Below are 20880 nucleotides of genomic sequence, written 5' to 3' on the forward strand. Positions count from 1 at the left end.
GTTAACCAATGTCATCATTAAAAATTTTAATTAATTTAAAAAATGTAAAATCTGTAGCCCAAAATTCTTCTCTTCGCTTCAGCTAAGTACATCCAACTACCCACCAGCCATCTTTTTCTAGAAGTCCTTGAATATTTTTTGTCCCAAAATGAACTCCAAATCTCTGTAATCTGCAATTCCAAATCTCAGTTGCCAGAGCCCAAAACTCAGGAGTCATCTTCATCTCTCCCTTCTTTATATCCAGATGGTGACCAAAATCTGATCTACTTCTTAAAATTTGTTCCTATTGACTGTGAAAAAGCAGGCAGGCACTCTCATATTTTGCTGGTTGGCATGTAAGTTATTACAAACCTTATTATAGCAATTTGAAGTGTATATCAAAAGTTTTTAAAATATGCATTTCCTTTCTCTGAAAACTTGCATGTCTAGGAATTTATTCTAAGGGATAGTTGATGTATACAAAGATATATATGTACAAGAATGTTTATACTAGCAAATTTTTATAAATAATCTAAATTTCCAATAATATAACATTCCTTAAATATATTTTGGTACATTCATACAATACTATAGTCATGAAAATTACATCATAAAAAATATTTGCTTCCTAAAAGGGTATACAATGGTAAATTAACAGTGCTTATTTTGGATAGTGAGATTATAGGCCTTTTTCTTTTGTTCTTCTCTGACTTATCCCCATTTTCTGCATTGAGCATATATTTATTTTGTAATTATAAAAATTATTTAAAAAATTCTCTTATTCAACAAATTCCTTTTTTCACTGCCATAGTTTTCCTTATCTCCCACCCACACCCTCCTCCCTCCTCTTTTATCATCTCACTGGGCTTCCTGCCCTCAGCCCCAGCCCCATCAATCTCTTGCCACTGTGGCCAGAGTGGCCTAATTTACAATCCAATCATGGCACTCCCAAATTAAAAAACCCGATTCTGTCCTCTTTCTCAACATAGCCTGAGGCTCTTCGTGGTCTGCAGGCTCTTCTCTAACCACAAGGCTAGCCTTTCCCCAGCTCCTGCAGTTCTCAGTTCCCAGTGTGTCACTGCCCCCAGGCTTCCCTTTCTCATGACTCTTCTGCTGAAAGCCTCCTCCTGCTGGATTTCTTAGTAGACCTGCTCTTTCAAGTCCAGGGAATGCTCTCTTCTTTCCCGATCTTGTACTGGTCCATGCCTTTGTTGGTGCATGTTCCACATGGGGCAACCCTATTTTGTTCACTTGTTTGCTGAGAGTTCCTCAAAGGCAGGGCCTGGCCTTTCATTGTTGTATCCGCATTGTGCCTGGCACATGTAGATATCCAGAAGTTTGTTGGATGGTATACACAGATTATTTTCCTTAGGCAGTCCAGTTAGACTCACAGGTCTCCTCTCCATTTCATATAAGGTGCACAGACCCACGTGGCCATCTGTCTTCCCAAGTACAGACACAGATACAAGGAGACTGTGATAAACATACATAAAAACATGCCTATTGGATATTTTCTGGCATATCAGGCAGCCTCAGGACCTTTGCACTTTCGGATCACTCTGCCTGGAACCTTATTCTTTCAGCTCTTCACATAGCTAGTTCTCTCTCATCTAGGTCTTCTATGGCCTTTCTATTTAAGTAGCTCTCCCTGGTTACTTTCCATTTCCATTATCTTATTTATTTCCTTTATAGCATTTTAGATAATTTAGAAAACTCCTGCTTATTTCTTATTGTATAACTCTCCCTACCTCCTACCCCAGTGTAGTAGTAGGGTACCATGAAGGCAGGATCTTGTACTATTTTATATATCATAAATTCCACACTTAGGCAAGTGAATAAAACACACACACACACACACACACACACACACACAAAAATCTAAAATAATTACAAACACATAATGACAACCACACACTGCCAGTCATCCAGCTATGCATGGTCATACACTCTAGCTTGCCCCTACCGCCACCCCCCCCAACCTCCGCCTCCACTTACCGGGGTCACAAACTTGTTGGCTTCCCAGGCACATAGAGGTGGGTCCTTATAGACCTCCTTGATAGAGGTTGGAGCCCTGTAGGAGTCACTGTAGGTGCTGATGGGAGTCTTGGTCTTACGGGAGGAGAGGAACATAGTGGTGTAGGGAGTGCTGTGGTAGGCTCTACCTACCAAGGTCTCCTGCAAAACATCAGTGACCACCCCCTCTCCCAGAGAGCCCACACCGCCAGCCTGGCAGGTGCCCCTAGTTGCTGTGACCCTCCTGTGGAGGATCTCTCAACTTCTCTCCCGCACAGACTTTCTGCTCCTACCCCACCCTGTTTCCTCCTTTAGGATGGGCACTGCCCATTATGATATCACCTGGCTTAGTCCCATCCCTGGGGAGGTGAGGAGGTCCAATTCTCTCCCTACTCCCAGCCACGTCCTCCCTCAAGCCTCTCAAAAGAGCCCAATTTCCAAGAGATCTTCTAGGCTAAGCTTCTCAATTTGATGAAGAGATACGGAGGTTCCAAAGGGTCAAGTGACTCACCCAGGGTCATACAGAAGGTCAGTGGCAGGCTTGGCCTGGGAACCCACAAATGGAAGTACAGTGAAATGTGCATTCAAAGGATCAGTTTTTTCCCCTTCCCAGCCCACCTGTCCCTTGCCCACACCCCAGGTAGGAAGCTGAGGCTGGCTTGTTTGATGCTTTTAATATCGTTATTTGTGTTACACGATACACAACCAAGGATGATGGTCAATACTGCGATGGAAATGTTAAAAAAAATATTATACACGGCTCATGTCTTCCACACACCTTCCTGGAAATAAATTAGTGAGCGCGGAGAAACCTGGCTGGGTGGCAGCCAGAGCTGAGGGTAGAGGGAGTGTTAAGGCAGTATCTACAAGGGAGAAGGGTGGCAGGGGACAAGCTAAGGCCTCGATTCCTCCCCTCCAACCTCCCAGACAGGGAAGGAGAAAATCGCACACTCTCCCTAGACCCAGAAGGTGCTGGCTGCCAGCTTCCTACCTCTCTCTGCCATTTGTACACTTACTCAGAAACCATTGCCTTCCAGGGAACTAGGTATGTCCTGTAGGGAGGGAGCTTTTCCCTAGTTCCTCAGGGCCAGAGGGGTTAGGCAGGGGGCCGGAGTCACACAGCAAGTCAGCAGCAAAGGCAGAGATATAAATGAGCCCTGGTGGGGCCCTGCCTGGAAAAGAGGAGGTACCCAGGTTCTCGAAGGGTGAGTCAAGGAGCCCAGGGTGGTGGTGATAGTAGTAGTAGGCTTGGCTCAGGGTGCCCAGATGACAGAGTATAGGGATCTAACCATGGTGGGAGAAATGGGCTCAGACAGAGGCCAATACTGGCCTTGGGGGCCCTGACAGTGCCTTCTCTGTCGTGCCTCCCTTTGGCATTTTCTCATCTAACCAGATCCCTGCATGAGAGGAGGTAGGGGTGAGTTGGAGGAATTGAGGGTAGAGAGCTGCATCTCAACACTTTGGAGTTGGCAGCCCCTGAGTGTGGTGCAGGGAGAGCTGCTACCCTTCCTAAGCTAGCAGCCTTACTCTCTACCTCTTACTACCCTCTCCCTCTTCTAGCTCCCACCTCCCAGGAAAGACGTCCAGGGAGTGGGCTGTGGGTGTGTCCTTTACATGCTTGCAGCATGTGAGTGGTAATATATAAGTGGATACACCAGTGCATGTAGGGTGTCAGCATGGAGGAATGGGGGGTATGGGGTTTCTGGGGCATAGACCTGAGCAGTCTTAGGCTATCTGTGCTTTCATTTTTTTTTTTTTTTTTTTCACATGAGGGCAGGTCTATATTACCCAGTCCCAGTGGAAGCCATTGGTCACCTCCTCCTTCTTGATTTTCATCCTCAGTTTTTCTGGCACACCCTCCCACCCCAGCAACAACAGTGGAAGCAGCAGTATACACATTCTGACTCAGACACCGCATATAGCCACATACACAAGAGATATCCATACAAGTATACATATTCATAGACACACACACATGTATTCCCAAGTAGATCCCCCATGCACTCAGACATAGACAGGTCCCATGGAACTTCCTCCTCTCCTTTCCATACAGACTTACTCAGGAAGCCCTCTAGGTGTACTCAAAGATACACAGAGGCCTCCCTATACACCTCCAGAGAAGTTCCTATGAGAAAATTCCTTCGGGTTTGAAAGAACCTTAAAAATAATTTCAGACACTGCTCATTTTACAGTTGAGGAAACTGAAGCCTGGAGAATGCAAGTGACTTGTTGAAGACCACAGGGAGAGTGCCAGAGCTAGGACTAGAACCCAGGCTTCTGGTTCCAAGTCCAGAGCTCTCAGTCCACTGTACTGCTGAATAGCCTCTCACACTGTTAACAGACCACACGGTCACTTTCCCACCATCTACGGCAGAAACAGACATCTAGAGAGACAGGCCCAACTGCAGAGACTCAGGCACAAACCCTGACAGCATCAGGCACACACATTCTGCCAATCTCTCCCTACCATACACATGCAGCCACTATATTTTAATCTTGCTTCCTCGAAGAGTCTTACTGGGAAGCAGCATCCGGAATCTTGGGCTGGGGTGAGATAGGAATGGCGCATCTGAGGCCAGCCTATCTCCTGCTCCCAGTGTGGAATAGAGACCAGTGAACAGAAAGGTGGGGGGGGCGGGGGGTGGGGGGGGCCTTGGCAGAGAGATAGATGCATTGGTTAGGGGTGGGTGAGGACAGATCATACTATCCCAAACTCCGGCCTGTCTCTAACCCAGAGAGCAAGGAAGCAGGTGAATGGAACAAAGAGGAGGAAGAAGGCAGTGATCAGATGGGTCAGGGGCAATATCCCACTGGGCAGTTTTCCCAGCCTTCCCATCTAGAGATGAAGGGAGAAATGCAAATAGGTACATGGGTTGGCAGGGGTCGCACGGAGGGGGCTCTGAGGTGCTGGGCTTTGCCCCCTTCCCCCCCTCCCCAGGGCCTTTCTCCCTTGAGCCCCTTTCCTTGTCAGGCTGGGGCTGGGGGAGTTCATGGCTTCACTGGGGTGGGGCCGAGTCCCTGGCTTTGTGATCTCTCTCAAAACTTATTATTGTTGGCCTCCCTGCGGTCCAGTCCCCCCACCAGACTGCAGCTTTGGGGAGTGGGGCAGGGTGCTGGGCGAGGTCCCTCGAGTAACTGAACATAGAGCTGCCCCCCTCCTCAGCCCCCGGGGTGAAGAGAGACCCGGTTTTGGTTTCTCCGGCTCCATGAACACGCAGAAGTACACGTCCTACCATAGGAGGAAGCAATGACTGTTAGGAGGTTGGCGGCTGTAGAGGGCGCGGGGCCAGGGGCAGGCAGACGAGTTGGGGAGGGGTCAGCCCCTGCCCTGTCCAACCTGGCCCTCTGTGGCCCTGCTCCAGCTGCTGCAGCAGCCTCACCCACTACTGAATGTGGCAGGCGGTGGAGGACGTGGCCTGGCAGCACATGCACGTGGGGTTCACGGACTTGGGGGGGATGAGGTCCAGGTCCTCGTCATCAGGGATCTCGTCTAACCGGTAGCCGTCCTTCAGCAGCTGAATGTTCAAATCTTGGTTGATCTGCTGTAGACAAAGGGGAGGGAGGTCAGGCTCCGGCAGATCTGGAGGCACCACCCACAGCCAGGCTGCATCCCCAGGCCTCCCACGCCCAGACCCATCCCATCCCAGGTCTCCCTGAAACCTCTGGTTTCACCCCTACTCAGTTCTTGGCCTCATCTTCCTTATAGGCACTTCCCTATGAGGACCATCCCACTACAGACCCCACCCCATTCTAAGGGCAACTTCTCACCTTAGATCCTGCCTCTTTTAGAGCCCTGCCTCTATTTCACACCCCATTCTATTCAAGAGCCCAGTGCCAAACACAGTGTCCATAGCTCCCCTCAGGTGTGATTTGGGCCCATGGCTTCTCCTAGATGGAGGGCCTGCTCTAAGATGGGAAGTGTGGGCCTCACCTCAGCAGAGGAGTAGCCAGAGGAGGAATATCTGGACATGTCAAAGTCATCATCACTGGCCATGGAGGAAAGAAGACAGAGGGAGAGTGATTCCCAGAAATCAGAAAACTCCCTGCACCCCTATCAGTTAATACCTTATATCCCTCTCTCATGCTCCCAAATAAACAGCACGATCTAAATAAAAACTGGGCTTGCTGTGCAAATGCTGTTTTAAGACAGGTTCCCTGGCTCCACCCTTCTAAATAAATTTCCACCCTTAACCTCCTTCTAAATAGAGATGCTACTCTCTTCCCCCTCAACCATCCTCCTTTTTTTCTAGGCTCAAATCACTCTGGCTTGTTGAATTTTCTCAAAGTCCAGGTCTAGCTAAGTGTGTTCCCAACAATAGGGCTGCTCCCTTAGAGGGTGCAAGGCATTAAGCATCAAATCAAGGCTCATTTTCGGGGCAGCTATTGGATCAGTGTCCCAGTACAGCAGCAGACTGCACCAGTCCCCTTTTCCTCTCTCTGCTTTTCCCCACATCCAGGTAAAAATTCCATTCCCTGGGGGATTCACCCTTGGAGAGCTCCTGGCTGTCTGAGGAACATCTCAGTTCTGACAATATAGCAGGTATGGCTTGTACAGTCCACTCGTATGTTCACATAGGTTCCTGTGGCTTGCCTAGCTGCCCCAACATCCCCGTACACACCTGTCAGTATCAAGGGCTACCAGTGGCTTCTCGTCTGGGCTCTGGTCAAGCGAGGAATAGCCTTTATTGGGAACGACCAGCCTGGGTGGAGAATTTGGAGGATTGGATTGGCAACTGGAGCACACAAGCCCGGCAAGGAATTGGGTCTGGCCCCACCCCACCACTTCCCTACCACCCCCCCTTGGATCCTGTTGAGACTTTCTCCTCTTAGAGAGGAGCTAGGTAGGCCTAAGGAAGAAGAGAAGATGGGGAGGCTAAGGACCAGCAGAGACAGATGCTAGCTGGCAGGGTCCAGATGGGATAGGGGGGCCTCTACCTTGTCCGGGCCATGACATTGTTCTTCTTGGGTTGCTGGTTGACAGGGCTACCCATGCTGCCATTCTTCAGGGAGCCCTTCCGGGCCAGCTCCCGTTGCTTCTCTGCAGGGGAACATGGGAAGGAAGCTGTGTCCTGCTCCCAGGGCTACCCTGCCTTGCTGCTCTGGGCAGCCTAGGCTAGACCTCTGTTGGGAAACCCCATGCTTCTCTAGGAATTCCAATTCCAAGGCCTGCTGCTCAGTAGAGACAGTAATTGGCCCTGCACAACCCAAGGCAGATAATAAAAGGCAACAGGAGGCTGATCCCTGTCTTCCAGGAGCTGTACTCTTATGTGGAGCAAATAGTGTTTGCTTGATACCAGAGAAAGGCTGGAGAGGTAGAGATGGAGCAGAAGGATGGAACAGTCAGGGCTTCCTGCAGGTGACACCTTGACTGGAGAGAAGGGGGCATTCTAGGAAGGAGGGATAGTGTTTACAAAACTTACATTTAGAAGTGAGCACAATAAGTGTGGATCCGGATGGGAAGAAGGGGTGAAGATGGAGGGAAGACAAGTTGGAAAAGTAGGATACATTTATTCAGTCATTTATTTACCAACAACACCTATGTCACCAATCCCAGGTCCTGTGCTGAGGGGCTGGGGACTCCCTCTGATTACAAACTCAGAGCTTGGCCTTGAATGCCAAATAGAGGAGTTTGGGATTAATTCAGAAGGAAAAGGAGCCCTAAAAGTTGTAGAATGGGAGGGGCAGAATGGGGCTAGCAGAGTAAGGTGCAGGAAGCTTGGGGAGCCCCTCTGGCTGTACTTCCGACTCCTCTGCCAGCCTCTGAGTTCCAGAGCCTACTGGATTCATGGGGCTGGCAACCAGGTCACCCACTGCCCAGTGTGTGGCACTGTTACCAGTAGCCATTAGCTGCCTGGGTCCTGAGGAGGCCTGTCCACCCTTTCCTACTCATCTCAAGTATAAAGCTCAGATGTAGGGAAAGGGACTGTTGGGTGGAGAGTAATGCTAGGGGAAAGCGCTCATAAGATAACCATGAGCTCCAGAGAGGGAGGATGGATGGGCATTTCCAGCTACTGTGTGACTCTGGAATTTCCCATGACTGCCAAGTCTCTGAGTCTCTCATCTCCCAGTCCCTGACCCTCTATCTCTGCTACTGCTCATCTGACTCCTTCAGTTTTTTCCCAGCCTCTTTCCAGCAGGTAGGAGCTGCCACTGCTACTCCAAGCCTCTAGGGGGTGTAATTTGTCTTTAAGTTCCTGGTGGTAGTGGTGATTTTCCTTAGTGCAATTGGGGATAAGATTGTGAATTTTCACGAGGAGCTTTGGTGGTAATGTAATGCAGAGGAGAAAAAAGTGTTATTTTACAAGCATGTTGGAATTGTTTGAAACAGTGAAAAAATGCAAACAATAAGGTGGCAAAACCAAACTATGGTGTACTGTGCAACCATTTAAAAGAATGAAGTCATTCTCTATATAGTGACATCAGAAGGGGCTCCAAGACATTAAGTGGAAAACAAAAACAAAAACAAAAAGTTTCAGAAAATGTGTACAGTATGATACCACTTATGTTAAAATACAAAATAAAACTGGAGAAACTTAAAAAGCTTGGAATGATTATCTCAGGAGAAGAATGTAATGGGGAGAGAGTAAAAGGAGAAGTTATACTTGTTAAAATACTTGTATTGTCAAACAGTAATAAATAAAACCAGCTGCAGTTTGAGTCTGGTGTCTTGGGAAGATGAACAAATTCCACTGAGAGAACTGCTCTCTTGTTTAGAAAAACAGCCTGGGGGGCTCCCTGGATGTGGTCTGGAAGGAAAGAAGTAAGGTAGCAAGGTTAAAAAAAAAAGGTCTGAATAAAAGAACAGACCTCTGTGAAAAAAAAGTCCTGGCAGCTGCAGAGGCGGGGTTTTAGAATAGATGGGAAACGGCTCCTAGGACTGAGAAGGGATCCAGTATTTGGTGGGCAGCTGGAGCCTGAGGAGAAAGGTAGCAGGGATGGCAGAGGAATTTTGAAAGATAGTAGTGACCTATGTTTAATTGTAAGCTCTTTTCTGGATGTAATGTGTTGTAATTTCTCTTCGTGAAAACAAATTTTTAGTACAAGTCTGTTATTACGCAACAGCTTTGGGTGAGCAAAACTTGGTCCCTGAAGGCAGAGGGGCAGTGTTCGGCCTAAGGTGAAGTGAGAACAGCAGTGGTTGGAAGCCAAGTGACTTCAAAGAGCAGAATACAGCATAAACTGACTTCAGAGTGGACATGAGATAAACCCCAAGGGAAAAGTGACCCTGGAAAGAGGGGGAAATATTTGGGTTTAGTAAAAAACTAAGGGAAAGCTTCCTAAAACAAGAGCCAACCAGCACCTGAGATCTGCAGATGGGCTGAGGAAGGAATGGGGAGATGGGCTCAGCTTCTAGGCTTTGGGATCCCCATTCCTCTCTACCCCTCAGACATAGCAATTGACATTCCACTCTAAGGCACCTTCTTCTCAGCCTGGTTCAGTGTTTAATGGGACTTCCAACCATCTCTCTGGGGTTCCGTTCTTTTATCCCTGCAGCTATCCCCTAGAATACCTGGAGCCTTCTTGGACTCAGAGATATCTCCTAGAGTTTGGGGTCCTGCAGAGAACTGTAACTTCTCTCTTTGCCTTGCAGGAGATAAGGTGCCTGACAGTGCCAACGACTTGGTGGCTTGAGTCTTGAAATCATCTAGTCTGAGTTGGTTTATTTGCGACACTTCACTATAGACCCAGCCCAGAGCACCTTGTCCACTACCCACATCTCCCTCACCCCTCGGACACACTCACCCAGCTTCACTTGGAGCGGGGATGGTTTGTAATTCATGGCTACTGACTCACCCTCCCGGGCATCACAGTCTCCGTCTGAGATGGAGGCGGCGGCTGGGTCCTGGGGAGAGAAAGCAGAGATGAGGAATTGTTAGGAAGTGAACACCGATTGCTGCTCTCAGCCCTGAAGCTGGCCTTCCCACTTGTCCCCTGGGCCTCTGAGGGCATTCGCCCCTGGAAGCAGTCAGGAGATTCAGGGAGGAAGGGGCAGACCCATCTACCCTGGGAGAAAGACCCTGAGCTAGGTAGAAGAGTCAAGGATCTTAGCCCCACAATACGCACCTGGGTGTCTGTCTTCAAAGTCCTGTGTGATACAGCCTATCCCAGAAAGCCCACTGCGATTCCTTAAACCCATAGGACCACCTACTCCAACCTCCCATACTAGTTGCCCTGTTTGTCAGAGTCCTTCCTATGTACTTGATTGGAAAAGTTTTTCTAGGTTCCTGTGAGTTTAAGTCTACATTAAGGTCAGAGTAAGTGCCCCCTAAGACAGGCCTTCTCCCTTTGTTTTCCCTAGCCCTGGACAGGTCTCTTCACAGGATCCAGAGAACTGAGTGGCCAAGCCAGGCCAGACTTCAAGGCTGCAGCTACTAGATAAAAAGAGTTCTCACAAGGACCTCTCTATTTCACAGATGAGTGTTAGGGAGTGTCTTCTGGAGAAGCCAGAAAGGTTAACTGGGGATGGTAGATGAGAAGATAAATAATGACAGATCAGTTGGTGGCCAATTAGTCCTGTATTGCTCAGTAATCTAGCCTCACTATTCCCTCTAAAATACCCCAAACCTCTGCTACAAGATCCAGGGTCCTGGCCCACCCTGCCTCAGTCAGTTGGAAAAGGCTGGAGTCATTCTCCCCGAGAAACTGATGACCTATCGATATGGGTGCTGCCATTGTAGGCATCCGCCTAGGACCACAGAGTGGTAAGCCCAAGGTCTGAGGTCTGCAGAGTGGATTCAAGGTTATGTCTGTTCAACCTCTGGGAATGCAGAGAGCAGACAGACAAGCAGGTAGAATGCTCCAGGACTGGCCCCACAGTGTCAGGCCCCCAAGAATCTGAGTGGCTGCTGGTGACCCAGCAAGGGAAAGATATATAACTACTATGGTGGTTTCTGTTCCCTTAAGAATGAGGCAGTAGGAATGAAAATATGCTTGTCATTAAAGGGACAGAGAAAAGTCTAGAATGTTTGGGAGGAAAATTATGACTTTACCTGTGTTCCTTCAGGCAACGCAGAGGGCAAGGGCCTGGGTGGGCTGTGTTGCTATGGTTTGTGAGTTCTTGAAGGTGGAACCTGGGCTTCTGTCCTCTGCTCTGACTCCTACGCCTTAGCTGGGCACAGCAGGAGGCTCTGCTCAGAAAAGGTCAGGTGCTGCGGTGGCTGCATCTCAGGTAACTTCCCATGCTACAAGCCTTTCCAAAACCTTCATCGTCCACCTCCCTGTCTCAGATCCTCCTTGGGAAGACTTGTTACTGACAGCACCTGTCCCCTGCAGACTTGAAGAAGCAGGCCTCTAGTGGCCCTTACCTGCCTCTCTGCCGCCAAAACAAGCATTACCCACAGGAGAGGGAGAGACCTGACAGTGGGATTCTGGCTGTCCCCTTAGGCCACAGGAATGGCTCACTCCATAAGTAGCCTGAGGGAGGGTTTCTTAAAGGGCGAAACACATTAACATCCCTATAGGACCTTACCAAGAAAGTATTGGCACATTTTCACTTTCCTTTTATCATTACTTTTTCTCATTACTTTTTCTATAGCATTTATCATGTCACACATACTACATCTATTTGGAAATGGTTTTCTCTGCAGACTTTTAGGACACTCATTTCTGTCTCCTCCTACAGCCCTTTATCTCCTCTGTCTCCTGCCTTCAGTCCTACTCTCTCTCTTTGGGGAACCCTGATATCACTTACAGTTTGGATTAACATGTTTACAGTGGTGATTTCTAAATCTATGGCCTTCTAATCATGCATCTCCTCCATAACTACCCCAGGAGTCCTCAACCCCCAGGCTGTGGACTAGTACCAGTCCATGGCCTGTTAGGAACCAGGCTGCACAGCAGGAGGTGAGCAGCAGGCCAGTGAACCTTTATCTGTATTTGCAGCTGTTCCCAGCTCTAGCATCACTACCTCAGCTCCACTTCAGATCATCAGGCATTAGATTCTCATTGGAGCACTGGTCCCTGGTGCCAAAAAGGTTGGGGATTGCTCTACCTCATCCATCCCATGGAAGTGTTAAGCCTCACTGTCCTTTTCCTGTGCTGATTTTTAAAACACAAGCTCTCAGGCATTTGGGGCTAACTTTTCCCTCCTCAGTACAGATGAGTTCATCAGAGTTTCTTCTCTCAGGCTGGAGGTACTTGGCAGCAATGGTAACATTGGAGGGAGACTACAGGAAAGACAAGGCCTGGCTGGGGACTGGAAAGCTGTTGAGCAACTCTGGTCACAGGGACCCACATGTGATCCTCAAGGCTACAGGGCAGGTCCTGGTGCCATTTGATCCCTGACTGAAACTGCTAGTCCCTTTGGGTCAAGAGCCATGGTGCAAAGCCCTAGACTGAGAGGTCTCTTGCAAAGCCCACCATTCAGCATCTCCCCTATCACTGTCCATGAGAGAAGACCATCTTAGTGGCAAGAACAAAGATCTCTGGCACTGTGCCTGCAAACTCAAGCCTTTACTATGCGTTTCTTATCTGTCTTCCCCGAGAAATGCAGCCAATGCACCATGACAATCACATGGAAATGTAATCAGGGAAAGTAAATGTGAAATATTCATGAATATAAGGATCAGAGAAGAATCCAGGCAGAAGGAAGCGTCGGGTTCCAAGAAATCAGGGAGAATTTAAAATATCCCCTCAAGGACATCTGACAGGAGTTAGATCTGGTAACTGGAGTGGGGATTATCAAGATTATTAATAAACACTCAGCAGAGACAGACATTGAAATGCATCTCTAATAACAACCCATGTTTCTGCAACTCTTCAAATGAATTTTCCAACTGCAGAAATGATTAATAGCTCAGTCTCACTGTTTCTGGGACAGGATATATAGGCTAATGGCCAGTGCAAAGCCTATATAACTAGAAGAAGGAAGAAGTGCCAGAAGAATCCTTAGAGTTAGTTGGTCCAATAATTTTCATTAAACTGTGTTCTCTGAATCCTGTACCTTAAGCGGGGCTGAGTTTAAGAAGGGAGCAATAGGAGGGGGTCTGGCTTCCCTTCAATCAGAGTAGATTCACTTTTATTTCATTTATATATCCTTTCCACAAGATTTTGGTTGGAGAAACTGTTCTGTTCCTTAAAAAAAGGTTAAAATCCATTAATTTTATCCAATCTGGTCTTTAAAAACTTATTATAGAAATTATTAAACTTACACGAAAGTAAACAATATAGTGAGATCCTAGGTAATTATCACAGCTTCAACAAATATTAACTTTCCATTGTTTTTATAAATCCCAGCTCCTCCATTTACTACCTGTGTGATCTAGGCTTCAGTTTCCTCATCTGTAAAATGGGACTAATAATGTCAAAAGTTCTTGTGAGGTTGAAATGAGTTAATATACGTATGCACTTAGAATATACTAAGTATAGTACCTATTGAGCACTATATCTATGCTAGCTATAAAGTACAGGTTCTGTCAGGCCCACACAATCATGGACAATGTGCTCTTGGAGTGATTGGCCCACAGTTGCAGCCCCAGCACCACATAGATTGGGGCCTGGCTCATGTAGGGAGGTATCTGTGGAAAAGATGCCCTCTTCACAGGTCGAGGACAAGCTTGATCAAGGAGGCATTCTTACTCTTCTCCTCACTCCACTATACTGCATTTCCCTTACTTATTTAACAACAATAGGCCTGGGGCTTATAAAGGTAAATAGAAAACAGGCTCATCCTTAAGGAGCCCCCAGTAATTATCAATAAAGGTAATAAGAGCCATAGAAAAGAAGAGGGAAAGTGACAAAGAGAGGGTGGTCAGACAAAACTTCACAGAGGAAGCCATTTCAAAAGATCTCAAAACATCAGTTCACCAGTTAGCTTAAGAGGAAAGAGAAAGGACATTCAGGGAACATCTACAAAGACTCAGAAGCATAAAACTAGCATTGCATATTCAAAGAATAGTGAGTATTTTGTTATAGTTGAAACCTAGAAGGTATGATGAAAAGTGGCAGGAAATAAAGTCATGGGGGCAGGAAATAAAGTCATGGGGTCAGCAGGGCTCAGATCATGGTGGAAGATGAGCCTTGATTTTGTTCTTTACCCAGAAGATAATGGGGAACAAATGAAGCCTTAAGCAGGAGAGTAACATGATCATATTTGAGATGTAGAAGGACCTCTGATAGCCATGTGGAAGATGGATGGCAGGGGAATGAGGCTGGAGGTAAGGATAACTAGGAAACTACTGCAACAGTGCCAGCAAGAGAAGACAGGGAGTTGAACTAAGCAGAATCAGAAGATAAAAGGACAGAAAAGAGGATGTTAGGGTAGAATTTGGCAGACTTTAGAGATAAAATGTAGAAGGAGGAGTCTGGACATTCCCAGTTTTCTGTCTGGGGAAATTGAGAAAGGGATACTAATTACTAAGACAGACAATGCAGGAGAAGGCAGAGCTACACTGCCAGACAAACCCGATGAGTTCAGTTTGGGACATGTTAGGTTTTGAAGTGCCTTTTGGACACCTGGATGATATCATTAGTTAGTAGCATTTGAAGTTTGGGATTTCAGGTGTGGGCCGGTTGGGATAGAAGCCACAGAGGGAGAATAAGCCCTCTTGGAGAGACTGAGCAAGTGAAAAAAAGACAAGAACGAAGATGGAGCTCTGAGGTACATCCAACCTTAGGCAATGAGCGGAAGAAGGAGACTAAACAGAAGCGGAAAGATAAGATGTAGGAAAAGATCTAAGAAGTCATTCTAGTAGTGTTTCAAGGTAAAAGAAATCAACAGTGTCAAATAAATAGGTAGGTGCATAAGATGAAGATAATATTTAAAAATAAGAAAGGCAGCTTCAGCAAACAGTTTTAATTGAAGGGTAGGAACAGTGCCCAAATTATAGGAGATTTAGGAGGAAATAGGAGATGAAGAAGTAGAGATGGAACACAAGCTATTCTTTCAAGGAGCCAGACTAAGAAGGAAAGAAATGAGAATGAATGACAGCCAGAGGGGGCTTTGGAGTTGAAGGATTTCTTTGGAGCTAGGGAACACCACTATTCTAGACTGAGGGGAAGGAGCGAGGTAGAAAAGGAGATATTTGATGGGATATAGTCTTTGAGGAGTCAATAGGATATGGAACCAGCACCTTGGACAAGAAGAGGAAGGTTTCTTACTGAAATGGAAGGGAAGTCAAGATGGGTGGGGAATGCAGACAACGTGGAGGTAGAAAGGTGGTGGAAAGTTAAAGGAGTTCATTCCTAAAAACCTAGTTAGGTAAAGGAAGGGATTGAATACTAAGGGGATGGGGGAAAGAGGGATACTTGGTGGCTGGCCTGAAATGGAAGGAGATCAGACTGGCTGGACTCCCAGCTACAAATTCACCCACCCTAGATCTGGTCCCCAGGATGAAAGGCGCTCTCCGTGGTGCTGAACAATTCTGCCTTTGTCTTGTGACCTGAGCATAGATGATTCAGGGTAGAGACATGATTCGATTTTAGCTTACCCACAGGAAAAGCAATCACTGTCCTCACCTCCAAGCATCAATTCTCAGGAAGATAGAAATTGAAATGGATTTAGAATGAGGTATGAAAGGGCAGAATGCTTGTACAAACATTATCTAAATTTTCTTTGCTGAACACACATGAATTTTCCTCTAGTTTTAGAAGGGAACTGGAGGCAGTCCTGAATTGTGATATGCTGAAAGGCTACTTCTAGGATAGAGTCATGTCTATGCCCTGTTCAGTTCCCTTGGGCAAAAGCAGGAAGCAGGACAGGCCTAGAGCAGGAATAGGGCCAGGAAGAAAGACAGTGCTGATAAAGAAATAGGAAAGCAGGGAAGACCTGGAGCTCAGGCTATTCTCTGACAGGTGAGTGTAGTATGATAGGGTATCAAAGACCAAGTCTGTTTCTGTCACAATTTGTCCAGAGGTTAGCTCAGAAACTATAGGGGGCTGTGGTCCCTGTCCAAGGTTATGTCACTCTCCCAAAACATCTTTCAGCAGTAGGTGGGGATAAGCATGTTTAGATATTATATTTTAGAGACATATGCAGAAAATATAACTCAATGCCTTTATATCCAATGTCCTTGGCTGGGAATATTCAGTAGCAATCTAGGCATTGGTTAGACTTCTACTTGGTAGATGGCTGTTCCTTCAGTCTCTAAGGTATTCCCATCTATTTCTGACTCCATACCTCAACAATGAGAATCATTTGGAAAATGACAGTTCTTACTCTGTGGTATGACCTGAAGTCCTGAATCCAATTGTTGAGCAGCTCCCACTTTTATTCCCCACCTCCCCTTTTCCAGGATTTCTCTAGGAGCTGCCTGCAGGCTTCTATCCTTTTGGGACACATTAAGACTCTTAGGGGTCTCATTTATAGGCAAGGACAAAGACCTGTCATAGGGGTGAGGTCTTTGGGGGGAGATCTGGAGAAGAATCATGGAAACATAAGGGAGACAGTCTCTCTAAGTGTTGTTAGTGGCTATTACAAACAGGAGAAGAACAGAAAAACTAGAGGAAAACCTGTGAAGCCTAAATTTGGGAGAAGGGGCAGAGGATCCTACCTAGCTCAGGGAAGCCTTTTTCATTAATCTAAATCCCCTCAATCTTCTAGGGTTTTCTTTAAAAGAAGACCAATGCAGAAAAGTCAAAACACTGAGTGTCCACTTTCTTTCCAGCACTGGACTTAGTGCTGGTAGCAGAATGCAGAAGAAGAAAGCACTCTTTCTTTATACACATCACACTTCTGCAGGGCATTTTGGGACAAAGTAGAGTTCACTGAAAAAAAGTAGAGAAGATTCTTATGCTAGGGCTAAAATTTGAGACTGCAAATTGGCCCTGTAAGTTGCTGGGGATTTTCTATCTCCTTAAGCAGTTCCTAGGATAGCATTCACTACCAAAATCAAGCACCACCAAGCTTTAGTATCTTTATGGTGGCTGTCATTGGGAGAACCAAAATGGCGGAGGGTGCTGCTGATCCCAGGTCTAGCAACAACTGTAGCCACAGCAAATTTAATAGATGTCTATTATTAAGTAATACATGCTAAAACTTTAAAAAATAACCTTAAGTTTCACCACCTTGAGACAACCTCTGTTAATGTTCTAGTATATTTGAGTCTTGTGTGTGTACTACAGTAGCAACACTCTGGGGTTTCCCTCTCTGGGATCTGGTGCTGCTCCTGTCCTCCTGGTCACAGAGGTGGGCCTCCAGGTACCATGCTGGTTCTGTGTGGTCCCATCCCTGCTTGGACAAGCTAAAGCCAATCAGAGTCTCCTCAGAATTGGGAAGCGAGACTATGGGGAGATATAAAGCTCAAGACTCTGGATTAGGTAACAGAGAAAGCCATGGGACAAAGAGAAAAGAATAAAGCTGATGTTCAGAAAGAAGCAAACACAAGAGATAGAGAAAATGCTCCCTAGATTTTAGGCTCTGGTTCTAGAGCTTGACCTACCCTTCCAAGGCCTGCCTACATGCCTATCCTTAGACACTATGAGAAACCGTAATGTTCTTATAGTCTAGTCTCCTTTTTAGCTTAAACTAGCTTGAGTTGGATTTTGTTCCTGTAACCAGAGAGTACCAACTAATACACGTGTATAGAACATTTAAATAAAAACACACTATATCTTAGATTCTGTATTTTTAAAAATTAGTATTAGAACATAATCAACTTCCCATATTTTTACAGAATTTTGTAACCCTCAGTTTAATGGCTGTATAATATCCATAGAGGAGATGTACAATAACTTTTTAACCATTCACTTATTTTAGACATTCAGGTTAGTTACCAATTTTCACTATTATAAATAACACTACACTGAAATCCATATATATATATATTTGCATTCAGGATAATTTCCTACATCAAGTAGAATTACTAAGTCAAAAACATGAGCATTTTGGGGATTCTTGATACATATTGCCAAACTGTTTTCCCAAAGGATTGTTCCCATTTACAATGCCTCCAGTCATGACTGAGAGCTATAGCTGGTTTTCAACATTTTATTTTTCACTGTGTGCCAGGGAATTTCAGGTCATCACATCTATCCATCATCTTCCAAGAGAGAGTTCTGCTCCAGTCTCTATTCACTTGGTTCCTTCTGGGGAATTTTCAAAAGAATAGAATTTCCTCTGGGCATCATCTGCCAGACAAAATACTCTTGACTTCAGGCACCAATTAAAAACGAAATGAGGGAAGACTTTGTTACACTGAAGCTTGAGAAAGGCTCTAAATGGAGTACTAGTACTGCCTGGTAGCTGGCCACCATTCTTCAGCCCGTCCGAGGCCTGTGCTTGCACGTCACCATAGGAACCATGACTGTAATTGCAGAGCCAGGAGGCAAACTTCACAGAGTGAGTCTCCCCTGCTTTCAGACTTGGGGTAGGTGAATTAGCCAAGATGGCTCTGGAGTTATCCCAGTAGGAGTGGCAGCTCCAACTGCCTTACCCATTATTTAGTTTCAAAAATAGCTACTCAGAAATAGAGAGAGAAAAGAATGGTAAAAAACATGAAGCTAGTACTAGGATGGCAAAGAACTGGATTCATTTTTGAAATGGGGATACAAGGTACCAGTGAGTTTTTAAAAAGATTTAGAATCCTACTCTGCCCTCATGGTTAAGACTGCTTGTCCTAGATCGGTGTTCTGCTATTCATTCCTGTTCCTATTCGCCTGGAAACTATATAACCAGAAAGCCTTCATTTGGGATATAGAACAAATACTTCAACTCAGGGACATCCACTATTAGCATCTGTGGCTAGGGGATAAGCCTTATGGCCCAGGAGGCAGGAGCTAGAGCCAGAAATTGAGAAATCTTAATTCCTTTGGGAAGCCTGGCTTGGCCTAGCCTCTTCATTCCCACCCTTAAGCTCATTCCCCTGAGCCAGATGTTGAGGAGGCTCTTGTTCTACCTTGGACCCGCTAGAGACACATATGTTGGCCTATACAGTGACCTAACAGGTTTTTGAGCCCCATATCCTGCCACTCACCTCCTATTTCAACCTCTTTAGGAAAAGACCATCTTACTTAATAGAGAAAGGGATGAAGGTGTAAACTACTTTAAAAATAGATTGACAGTGGTAAAAATGGTAAATTTTATGTTATGTATGTTTTACCACAATAAAAAAAAATGAGAGAAAAAGGTTGATTGGCAGGGCATGAGGCATGAGAAAATGGTGTGAGTGAGTGGTGGAGAGGAAGCAGTCCTTTATCCTCTTTTTTTTAAATTCAGGTTCAGCCAACAGACTTTGGAGTTGAGGCCTTTCATATGAGAAAAGAAATGATTCTAAAATCAAGGAAGTTGGAGGGGTTGGGGGATTCTGGGTTGAGTTTCTTGAGGCCTTTTACTGCCCCTTAGAGAGGGCCCAGAGAAGGGGAAGAAAGGAACCAGATGTTCAGGGCTAACAGATCTTTCCATTTCCTTCCAGGATGTGGATTCCAGTTCCCCAAGATAATGAAGGAGGTATAAGACACCGAGGAGAGATGCTGCCCAGGAATCTTTGATAAAGGGCATTTGTTTGGAGAGTCCTTGAGACTGAAGCTGAAGCGGGAGAAATGTTAGCAGACACTGATGTTTGGTCTGAACCAGACTTACAGATCCCCATCTAGATCTTAGCCCTAAATATCACTTGAGGATTTTGGTAATTCAATTACTCAAGAAACTGCTCCTGGCCTGCAGTGGTTCATGAATCTTTTGGACTCCTCGATTTCCCAAGAGAACAAAGTAATAGATCTGGCAGCCTATGGGATGCTTTCACAGAGTGGCCATCTCTGATCCCTTTCCTCTAGCCTTGGAAGAGTAGAGTTACTTGTCTGCAATGGAGAATGGACTTGGAGGACTGGTATCAAACAGCTTCTCTGCTTTGTGGCATTTTCTGTCCTTGCCCTTCCCCTTCTTTTCAGCCTGTTCTAACTTTCTAACCTCCATTATGCCTAGCAAGCCCCACTTTTTGCTCACAAAGACAACTTACAGCACTAAAGCTCAGCTCTCTAGCCAGAACAGTCTCCTAGTCTTTCCTTTTTGTTATACCAGTAATTAAACATCGGTGAACTCACCAGGTGTTAAAAAAGCTTGATATTCACTGAACACCAACAAGAGGCAGGCAGGGCACAATGTGCTTCTGGAGAGAGAAAAACATCAAGACCTGATTCTTGCCAAGAAGATTTTAAGCTAAAGTTAGGGAAATAAGAGGCACACTAACTAGCATATTTAAGATGGAAAGAGGAGGCAGGAATGCATGATGGCTGGTCAGGCTTGGGCAGGAGCCTGGTTAAACCAGAAGTCCAGGTATTAGGTAACTGGGTACTTTGGCAAGAGGATTTAGAGCAATGACTGGCTCAGCTCTGGGGCTAGGACCTTATCTTACTACTTTTAGTTATTGCTGCTGCTACAATCCCTCTAATCTTCCATGGAGCACTCAGTCCACCCTATTTTTGGTGAGTCAAATACAGAAATAGAGTGGGCTGAGTATAGCAGGGGCTTTTCTTTACTGCTGAGAGGCACAAACAAGTCTCCCACAGAGGAGGGTCAAGAGGCTCTAAGTGAGTGGCTGAGAAGTGTTCTTGTTGGGAAGGCAAACATGGATTCAGAGTCCTAAGAGTGCTAAGAGAGATATGGTGGCTCTAGTGAAACAAACTCTCACTGCCTCCAACCGAGCCTAGAGCCAGCAGTCACTCTCACCAGGCCTGTTTGTATAGCAGGGAGATGAATGCTAAGGACTCCTGGAGGCTCAGGGCCCAGTCCTAGAGTGAAGGAAGTCAGAGAGGGGGAGGAGAGGTTTAACGAAGTCAGTCCTTGCACCTTGTTTGGGGTGGGGGGTGGTGGAGAGAGGGAGAGAAGTACTAATTGCTGGTTATGTATCTCTCCAGGGAAACAATACTCATCTATTAAGCTAGATGGTTCTGGGATCCCTGGCTCGGGGAGGTAGAGAGATTTTTCCTGCCCACCTGTCACTCTCTGGCTGGTAT

At 46.1% G+C, this 20880-nt stretch overlaps 2 protein-coding genes across 8 annotated transcripts in view; both read right to left on the reverse strand.

The window, feature by feature from the left end:
- Nucleotides 1–2577, reverse strand: part of CUNH9orf24 (chromosome unknown C9orf24 homolog) — a 15161-nt gene extending 12584 nt beyond the window's left edge. The window contains exon 1 of the mRNA XM_011381430.2: nt 1975–2577. Coding sequence (XP_011379732.2) covers nt 1975–2109 — 135 coding nt within the window. The 5' untranslated portion in view covers nt 2110–2577. The remainder of the gene's footprint in view (nt 1–1974) is intronic.
- A 70-nt stretch (nt 2578–2647) lies between these two features.
- Nucleotides 2648–20880, reverse strand: part of FAM219A (family with sequence similarity 219 member A) — a 49597-nt gene continuing 31364 nt past the window's right edge. For 2 of the 7 annotated variants that reach the window (XM_011381425.2, XM_011381423.2), the window contains exons 2-6: nt 9736–9835; nt 6928–7030; nt 6612–6692; nt 5924–5978; nt 2648–5531 (exon numbers count right to left, since the gene is read on the reverse strand). In XM_011381425.2, coding sequence (XP_011379727.1) covers nt 5376–5531; nt 5924–5978; nt 6612–6692; nt 6928–7030; nt 9736–9835 — 495 coding nt within the window. In that variant the 3' untranslated portion in view covers nt 2648–5375. Of the gene's footprint in view, nt 5535–5923; nt 5979–6611; nt 6693–6927; nt 7031–9735; nt 9836–20880 lie in introns of all 7 variants that reach the window. The other 5 variants (XM_023524049.1, XM_011381426.2, XM_011381424.2 and 2 more) reach the window with 3 other exon arrangements.

This window comes from Pteropus vampyrus, unplaced genomic scaffold (assembly GCF_000151845.1).
Source record: "Pteropus vampyrus isolate Shadow unplaced genomic scaffold, Pvam_2.0 Scaffold436, whole genome shotgun sequence".
NCBI classification, from domain to species: domain Eukaryota; kingdom Metazoa; phylum Chordata; class Mammalia; order Chiroptera; family Pteropodidae; genus Pteropus; species Pteropus vampyrus.